Source organism: Lepidochelys kempii, chromosome 8, assembly GCF_965140285.1.
Source record: "Lepidochelys kempii isolate rLepKem1 chromosome 8, rLepKem1.hap1, whole genome shotgun sequence".
NCBI classification, from domain to species: Eukaryota; Metazoa; Chordata; order Testudines; family Cheloniidae; genus Lepidochelys; species Lepidochelys kempii.
Window position 1 is genome coordinate 39870054 of NC_136387.1, and position 9617 is coordinate 39879670.

Below are 9617 nucleotides of genomic sequence, written 5' to 3' on the forward strand. Positions count from 1 at the left end.
ATGCGCTGGGTCAATGGCTGTGTCTGCCTGGGTGTAAGGGCCACACTTGCAACAGGGCCTGTGCTGAGCCTGAAAGGGCCCCGGCCCCAGGGCTGCTGCAGCAGTGAGTTTGAAGATGGGGGCTGGAATCACGAGTCCCGGGTTTTAGGCCCAGCTCTGCCATGCCTTTTTATGGCCTTGGGCCAGGCTGCGCCATAGGGTTCCTCTGCCTCCCAGGAACAGGGCAATTTGTGACACGTGGCCCATGCCAGCCTCCCGGTGCTCGTGCTAACTGTGATTGTTCAGCCTTCCCCAGGGCCTCATGGCAGTGAGCTTCCAGAAGTACTGGAGTCCTCTCTGGCCTGGGACGGGATGACAGAGATGGGACATTACCTTCTAGAGTCCCTTTTGCCCCTGCCACCAGTGGAGAGGCCACGACAGGAAGCCTGTCAGCGAAATGTCCCCCAAAGTGCCATGTGCTTAGCGCTGGGGGGGGGGGGGGGAGGGGGGGCAGGGGGTGTCAGGCCTGAGCGGTGCCCTAGGATCCAGATCCAGCAGTGCTCCCATGTTGTGGGGCTTGTGCACATAGGGTTAACGCCGTTCTTACTTCCCTTCTCCACAGATCTCCGGCCTCTGCCTGATGTTGCCATGACTGGGACCTGCACCCGGGAATGCACGGAGTTCGGCCACTCTGACACCTGCTGGATGCCTGGCCAGTCCTCCCCGAACCACAGGCCCAAGAATGCCCTGAAACTCTCCACTTTTGTGCCTTACCAAGAACGGGGGAGTCAAGAGCAAGTTGGGAATGGCAGCCCCAGACTCTCGGAAGAGCGCAGCACCAAAATGGCCAACCTCCGCCTGCTCCCCACATACAGTGCCTTCTCCAACTGTAGCCATGAGCCCTGCAAGGACTCCCCTATGGAGGAAATTCCTCTCACCCAGACCTCGGACTTCCAGCCAGCCACCACCCCCTCGTCTCAAACCGCTAAGAGGGAGATCTACCTGTGAGGCTGGGCCCAAGGGGTGGGGAGCAGACACTTGAGGCCAGTTTCCAGAGGAACATTTGAAACTTTAATGCTTTATCGCTCCTGCAGCCGGTTCTCCAGGTCGTTCCCAGTTTCCACCCCCCTTCGGGTGAGATGCCCCAACTGGCCTCTGAGGACACAGGGCAGGGCAAGGGACAGGAGGGCCTTTTTAACTCATTGTCTTCGGGCAGGGGGTGTGTGTGTGAAACCTAAGGAATTTCCAAGCACTTGAGGGTGCGTCTCTGAACTGCTGTGTCAGGGAGGGCTGGGCAGGCTCCGAGTGCAGAGGACACGGCTGGGGTGAAGGGCTTAGGTACCAAAGGTCCATGCAGAGCTGGTGGAGTTCCTGGGGCACAGGATAGAGGGTGTCTCCATGCACAGGGAGCAAGCTGCCTGTTGCTTTACTGTAGACTCCTGTAAATATGAATCTTAGGAATGACATTCAAATCCTGCCTGATTGAAACTTTTATTGTCCTTGAAACAAAAGACATTTCAACAAAACAAACCACAGGGAGCAAGTTCCAGCGTTGAATGGTTTGGTGCATGGAAGAGCACAGGGGAGCACAGCTTCCAGTCCACACTCCTGTTCCATATTGTAAATAGAGATGTGATTGGTTCCTCAAACAGCTGGGAATGGGAGGAGAGGGGCAGGGGCCTGTCAGTGCGGCTGGAGGCTTTCTGGTTTTACATCCTGGCCCGCTTGCCAAATGCTGTCACTGTGCCCATGGGCTGCAGGGTGTCCAGGGACTGCTCAGTACCAGAGATGAGGGCCTATGCTGAGGGGTCCCTTTCGGGTGTGCCAGCGGATGGCAAAGCTGAAAGAGCCAGGAGGAGGCCTGGGGAGCACCGGTTTGATAACTATATCTCTGGCTGTAGATGTCCTTGGCTCTAGCTCTGCTGGAGGGAAGGGAGGCACAGGTCATTGGGCCTCACCCCTCCCCTTGCACCTGCTGTAGTGCAGGGAACTCCCATGGGGCCATCTGTGCCATGAACTTGACCTTTGACCTGTCCGCCTGTAAGCCACCATTTGCCTTTGTGAGGAGGAGCTTTGTCTCAGGGTCACACCAGGGGCCACTGGCCCCTGCAAGCTGGAGTCCCGCTGCCCTTAGGCCACAGAGCCACTCTCAAGGGCTCCAGTATCCTCTTCCAGTGTCAAAGGTCATCCAGTCTCCCTGGGGTGGCACCCTAATGCCGTGCCAGGTGCCAGCAGCATCTGAGCTCCCCTTCACAGGGTACCAAACCCAGGGAGACACTGTGCAGGGTAGAGAGGAAGGATGGGTGCCGTCAGCTTGAACAGGTGCTCATAGGAATGGCCTGTGGCTTGGCCAGCCCGAGCAGGGCATGGATCAAAGGGGTGGCCCTGGTGGGACACAGGAGCTTCTGCTGGCTCTGCTTGAACTCTCTTGGAGGCCTTGGAGCTGTTTTGGTGACTTGGTTTCTGTCCCATTCTCAATTGTTCCAGCTCTGGCCTGACCCCCTGCTCCAGACACTTGGGCTGTCCCGCCTGGAGCAAGGTGAGGGTAAGTCATGCCTCATTCTCTCTAGGGTACCTCCTTTCCTCTCCTCATCCAGTAGGGGTGCTAGAAGGGGGGTGAGATGCCCCATTGTTCTTCCCTTCCTATCTCCTCAGCACTCTTCATCACTCAGCTCTTCCTTGGGCAGTGAGGCCAATGGCAGCTTCAGGATAACATCCCCTTTCCTATCTTTGGTCCATGCTTGGCCTTTGAACATAGGGGGAGGGGGTGGGAACATTTTGTGTCTCCTGGCAGGGCAGCCTTTCCTCTCTCGTGCCTGTGGGTGGCTAGGCAGGACTTGTTCAACACTGGGTGCTTCCTGCAGGGAGAGGGATTTGCAGCTCCATCCCATCAGGCCCAGAGGCCTGCAATTCCTGCAGTGAGTCTCGGGAGGTTCGGGGCAATGGCACTTGCCCTCCCTTGCCTCCTGGTGTTCAGTCCCTTGCTGAGTAGCTCCCGACCCTTTGCTCTGGCAGTGGTGATGGGATATGGCCAACTTCATGGCGTAGCTTCCTCAGGGCTGTGTGGCCTGATGGACACAAGCTGAACCAGGTCTGCCCAAGGAGCTCAAGGCCGAAAAGGCATAGAACTGACAAGGCCTGCGGAAGGGCCGCAGAGACTGAGGCTCCTAGCTGCCCTGCCCTACCCTGCCCGCTCCCCCAGCTCCCTGTTCTTGTGTCACCCTCTCCCAGGTGATGTGATGGGGGACTGTGCCACCACAGTTCATACATCTAGAGGTGTCGCTTCAGGGAGTCAGGACCCCCCCTTCCCACCTCTCCTGTCACAGCTCCCCTGCTTGGAGGGCACTGGTCCAGTGGGTCTCTGTGGTGGACATCACCTCCAGGTGGGTGTCCGTCCAGGCATACCTGTTCTGCTCTGCTGGCAGTGCTGTGGGGCCCGTGTTCCCCCTGGCCTGGCTGCCTGAGCACGTCACTTTCCTGAATATGTTTTTATTGTAGTTCTAGTTTCAGGGCCTAACTGGGCAGAACGTGCAATTTGGCCATCTAGGCCAGGATCCTTGATTCCTCTGCCAGCTCAGATGCTCGCTCCCCACACCCAGGCTCGGGTCTGGGGCAGCATCCCTCTGGGGCAGGCTCCCCAGGAGAGCTATATGACCGACACAGATGAGGGGCACTGCTTCCAAGAGGGAAAGAGTGGGCCCTGGCTCTCCCCATGGCCTGGTCTGCAGGATGGCTCCCCTACTCGCTGCTTGGGTCACTCAGGGAACCCTGAGGCTCACAGCCCTTTGGTTTGGTTCAGGAGCTGCCTAAGGCAGCACAGCAGCTCACTCAGCCTGCATACACGGCCATCTGTGCTTCTCAGACCCTTTGGTTTGGGACTGAGGGGGGAATCTGCCTCAGCAGGGAGGGCAGAGGTGGTGCTGGGATCAGCCCACATGTGAGGGATGAGGTGGTGCTGGGATTGGCCCAGGGTGAGTGTGTAGGTGGTGCTGGGGATTGGCCCAGGGGTAGGGGTGGAGGTGGTGCTGGGATCACCCAAGGGTGGGAGCGGTTCTGGGATCAGTCCCAGGGTGAGGGTGGAGGTGGTGCTAGGGATCAGCCAAGGGGGGAGGGGTTCTGGGATCAGCCCCAGGATGAGGGTGGAGACGGTGCTGGGATTGGCCATGGGGGGAGGGGTTCTGGGATCAGCCCCAGGATGAGAGTGGAGACGGTGCTGGGATTGGCCATTGGGGGAGGGGTTCTGGGGTCAGCCCCAGCATGAGGGTGGAGGTGGTGCGGGGGATTTGCCATGGGGAGAGGGTGCTGGTGCTGGCAGGGAGAAGCTCATTTGCACAAAGATAAGCCAGAAGGATAAAGCCTCTGCACATGGGGGAGGGAAGGCTCCCCACAGGCTCCGGTCTAGACAAGCACAGTGAAGGGGGGTGGGGGGTTACAGATGCCCCTTAGGGAGGGAGGGGGGTTCACTGTATTTAACACTGCACTAGGACAAGCCAGGGGGTAAAACCAAAGGTGGGAGCCAGGGAGCAGTCAGGCTGTGTGGGAAGGATCCAAGCGACCCCATTGTAGCTCTTCAGTGTTGGTTCTATTTATACGAGATTTCATTTCCTTGCTTGTGATGCCTTGTTTTTTGTACAGTTTTATGTACATGCAGGTGTAGCTTTTCTAAAGGAGAAATCCTATGTCAGAGGAAAGTACCCAGCTATTTTTCAGATGGTGACCTATGTCTAAGGCAGCGCCTATTGCTAAGGTTGTATTGCTCTCAACGTGTGATGCATTTCCCTGTGCGGGGAAGGCTTTGGGCCTTGGGTTTGGTTTTTCCCAGGCACTGTGAGCACAATTGATTCCCTTGTAATTCTTTCTGTTCGGAGCAGTGAGCATGACACCTTGTGAGCCCCTTTCTGTTCTCTCCCCTTCTGTTTGTTTGCTGAGCTGTCAGATGACAAACTCCATTGTAATTAGCCCTTCCCAAAGCTTTACAATAAAAGTGTGAAAACCCGGGTGCTGTGCCTGCTGGATTCTTCCCCGTGGGTTGTGTCCGCAGGGTCCTCGGAATCAGGGAGAGGACTATGTGCATGAGGGGCTTTGCATAGGCTCACTGCCTCCCTGCTTCCTCTCCTCGGCCCCATAGCACTCCCTCGCTGTGGGGGGAAAACCCCTGGCCACCCACCGAGGCTGAGAGCTTGGCTCATCCATTCACCATTACCCCATTTCCAGAGTAGGGTGTTTCCAGATGGGGCCTGAATCAAGCACAAGGAGCAAATTAGCCAACCTTGCCAGGCCCTGGCCTACAGTGCCCTGGTGCTAGCCATGATTAGCTCAGCAGGCCTGACTCAGGTTCAGCACCCGACTCTGGCTCAGTGCCTATATGTCTATTCTCTTGGGATGCGTGCCTCCCCCGAATACTTACCATGTCCTGGCTCTGCAAAAGGCCCAACTGCTTCACGCCCCTTCATGAGAGCTTGTCTGTGCCAGCCTGTCCTCTGAGAGCTGACACCTGCCTGCTCTCCAGAGAGGGGATTTTAACTGTTCAGAGCCCTTTGATCAGTTAGTTCTCAGCCTGGCAAAGCAGCCATGTCACTTCTGCCTGGGGCTGGGAATATGCCATTGGCCTGTAATTGTTCAGCCAATGTTTGCCAGGAGGGTGCTTAGCTAGAGCCATTGATTTTTTTCCCTGCTTGTTTTTCCAGCAGACCCGTTTAGCTAGAACAACACACTCAGACCAGGAAGTGTAATACACACTCACACCTCAGCAACCAAAGGTCACACACACTGGTCATTAGCTTATCACAGCTCAGGGCTAGTCTACACTAGAAGCGCTACAGGGTGCAGCTGCACCGCTGTAGCACATCTTGTGAAGACACTCTATGCCGACAGGCATAACTCCACCCCCGTGAGAAGCAACAGCTATGTTGTGGAAGCTCTCCTTCCAACAGTGCTATCCTCATCGGTGCTTAGGTCAGTGTAACTTACATCGCTGGGGGAGGGGGTATTCACACCCCTGAGTGACATCAGTTATATTGCAGGAAATGGTAGTGTACACCTGGCCTCAGTGTTGTGAGATTGTTACACAGCATCACCATGTCGGTCATACACCCCAACCACTCACCATGGAGCTCAGCTCTAGGACTGGAGAGCGGCATGCCATGCAGCTTAGTAATGAGAACTTCCACCCCCACCCAGCTACTCCTCAGGGCACAATGCATTGGGAATGGGGGGTGCCCGTGGATTCAGTGCCAATGGAAGTGTGATGTGTGCGCTTGGCAGCCTTGTGCCACACTCATTGCTCACATCCATACCCTGCAGTGACTCCTGCCCCAAGGCACACTGACACAGGCTGTCTATCAGCCCCCATGGGTGCCCCAATACCAGGGAGAGCACAGCAGCTGGTAGGGACGGGATAAGAGTGGCCTCTGTCAGGAAAGGGATAGACAATAAAACAGAAAATATCATAATGCCACTCTATAAATCTCTGGTACCCCCACACCTTAAATACTGCATGCAGATCTGGATGCCCCATCTCAAAAAAGATGTACTAGAACTGAAAAAGGTACAGAAAAGGGGAACAGAAATGATTAGGGGTATGGAACAGCTTCTGTATGACGAGAGATTAGAAAGACTTGAACTTCTCAGATGGAAAAGAGACAACTAAGGGGGAATATGACAGAGGTCTATAAAATCATCAATGGTGTGGAGAAAATGAACAAGGAGGTGTTATTGACCCCTTCTCATAACACAAGAAGCAAGGGTCACCCAATGAAATTAATAGGCAGCAGGTTTAAAACGAACAAAAGGAAGTACTTCTTCACACAACGCACAGTCAACCTGTGGAACTTGTTGCTAGGGGATGTTGTGAAGGCCGAAAGTATAACTATGTTCAAAAAAGAATTAGATAAGTTCATGGAGGATAGGTCCATCACAGTGGCGTAGTGGTTAGCCAGAGTGATCAGGGATGCGGTCCCATGCTCTGGGTGTCCCTAAACCTTTGACTACCAGAAGCTGGGAGTGGTCAACAGGGGATGGATCACTGTTAATTGACTGTTCTGTTCATTCCCTCTGAAGCACCTGGCATTGCCCACTGTCGGCAGACAGGATACTGGGCTTGATGGACCATTGGTCTGACTGATTATGGCCATTATTAGGTTATTATGGTCTCTGTGACAGCCCAGGATTGGCGTGCTGGACAGCTGGTCAGGGATACAGCCCTGCCTTGGGCTTCAGTGACAGGCATCAAAGGGACATCCTAGAGATCAGCCTAATGGACAAGAGGGGGGGAGGGTCCAGAGACTCACCACCACGATCAGCCTCCCCAACAGACGCCATGGGAACCTCACCCCCATATCAGTCCCACCAACAGATGCCTCAAGGACCTCCTCCCACAGATCAGCCCCATCAATAGGTCAGGAATGGGCAGGGTCAGTGTCTAGGGATGGGTCTGGTGAATGTCTCTAGGGAGAGGGAGGATGATGGGTTGGCATCTAGGGCAAGGGATGAGTCAGCTCAGCGTCTAGAGTATGGGATGGATCAGGTCTGTGTCTTGGGGGGGTGGGGGGTGGGCGGGGAGCATCATTATCTCCCTCCCTGTCCCAGAAGCAGTGGGTGAGACTTTGCTCTGAGGCTGGTGCGCACCTTGCTTTGGGCACTTGGCCTTGCTCTCTCTGACCTGGTGCTGCAGCTCCTGCCGCACAACACTTCAGCCCTTGTTCTCTGTCCAGCCCCCAGCTGGGGGCTCTGCACGCATCTCTAGGGTGCTCCCCTGGAGGGAGTGCTTCTCCACCCTGCAGCTGGGCTGGGGCGGGTGGGGGGTGGCACTACTGCCCTTGTAGCTCCTGCCCCTCAGCAGCTTCCATTCCTGCGATTTGGTCTGCCCCACACTCTTTGCTCCCTGTCCCCTAGGCTCAGGCCCCTCCCTCCCCTGCTCTCTACTCCAAGCTGCCAGTTTGTACAGCTTCATGGGTGTGATGTATGAAAATGATTTCATGAGGAAGTTTTCATACATACTCATAATTTGCATAATAGAATAACTTTCTGGTCAGCACATCCTGCCCCAAGCAGTGGTGGAGCCGGCCTTGGCAGCTTGAAGTTGGGGGAGACAGGTGGGGTGGTGGGTGTTGGGTCAGAGGGCTTGTCAAGGTTCCTCCCCCACTCTGAACTCTAGGGAACAGATGTGGGGACCTGCATTAAAACCTCCTAAGCTTACTTTTAGCAGCTTAGGTTAAAACTTCCCCAAGGTACAAATTAATTTTACCCTTTGCCCTTGGAATTTCCACTGCTACCACCAAACTTTAACTGGGTTTACTGGGAAATGTAGTTTGAACACGTCTTTCCCCCCCCCAAAATCCTCCCAACCCTTGCACCCCACTTCCTGGGGAAGGTTTGGTAAAAATCCTCACCAATTTGCATAGGTGACTACAGACCCAAACCCTTGGATCTTAGAACAATGAAAAAGCATTCAGTTTTCTTACAAGAAGACTTTTAATAGATGTAAAGGAATCACCTCTGTAACATCAGGATGGTAGATACCTTACAGGGTAATTAGATTCAAAACATAGAGAATCCCTTTAGGCAAAACCTTAAGTTACAAAAAAAGACACACAGACAGGGATAGTCATTCTATTCAGCACAGTTCTTTTCTCAGCCATTTAAAGAAATCATAATCTAACACATACCTGGCTAGATTACTTACTAAAAGTTCTAAGACGCTATTCCTGTTCTGTCCCCGGCAAAAGCAGCATACAGACAGACACAGACCCTTTGTTTTTTCTCCCTCCTCCCAGCTTTTGAAAGTATCTTGTCTCCTCATTGGTCATTTTGGTCAGGTGCCAGCGAGGTTATCTTTAGGTTCTTAACCCTTTACAGGTGAGAGGATTTTTCCTCTGGCCAGGAGGGATTTTAAAGGGGTTTACCCTTCCCTTTATATTTATGACATGCCCCCCAAATCTCAGCTAGAGTGAAACGCTGGCTGGGATTTCTTCCTGGAGCTCTAGGAAAAACAGAGTTAATAAGACACATGCACCTCTAAATATACTACCAAGTACATAAAGACTAACAATATTTTCCACATCAAGGACGATTTTAACCAGTTGATTCTGGGAAACTTTCACAGGAGAGTGCATCAGCCACTTTGTTAGAAGCTCCTGAGATGTGTTGGATGTCGAAATCAAAATCTTGGAGAGCTAAACTCCACCGAATAAGTTTTTCGTTATTTCCCATGGCGGTATGAAGCCACTGTAGCGCAGCATGGTCGGTTTGCAGGTGGAAACGCCGTCCCCAAACATATGGGCGTAGCTTTTCCAGGGCGTAGACAATGGCGTAACATTCTTTTTCACTGACTGACCAGTTGCTTTCCCTCTCAGACAGTTTTTTGCTGAGAAACACTACAGGGTGGAATTCTTGATCAGGTCCTTTCTGCATTAAAACTGCTCCCACACCACGCTCGGACGCATCTGTGGTTACTAGGAACGGTTTGTCAAAGTCTGGGGCCCTTAGTACAGGATCAGACATGAGTGTCGCTTTAAGCTGGTTAAAGGCCTTCTGACACTCTTCGATCCACTGAACGGCATTTGGCTGTTTCTTTTTGGTTAGGTCTGTCAGTGGGGCGGCGATTTGGCTGTATTGCGGTACAAATCGTGTGTAATAAC

The 9617-nt window shown here is 53.7% G+C and overlaps 1 protein-coding gene across 4 annotated transcripts in view; it reads left to right on the forward strand.

Annotated features, from left to right (window-relative positions):
• Window positions 1-4064, forward strand: part of PCDH1 (protocadherin 1) — a 129544-nt gene extending 125480 nt beyond the window's left edge. For 3 of the 4 annotated variants that reach the window (XM_073356192.2, XM_073356193.2, XM_073356194.2), the window contains exon 5: window positions 602-4064. In XM_073356192.2, coding sequence (XP_073212293.2) covers window positions 602-987 — 386 coding nt within the window. In that variant the 3' untranslated portion in view covers window positions 988-4064. The remainder of the gene's footprint in view (window positions 1-601) is intronic. The other variant, XM_073356195.2, reaches the window with a different exon arrangement.
• Window positions 4065-9617: the final 5553 nt, after the last annotated feature.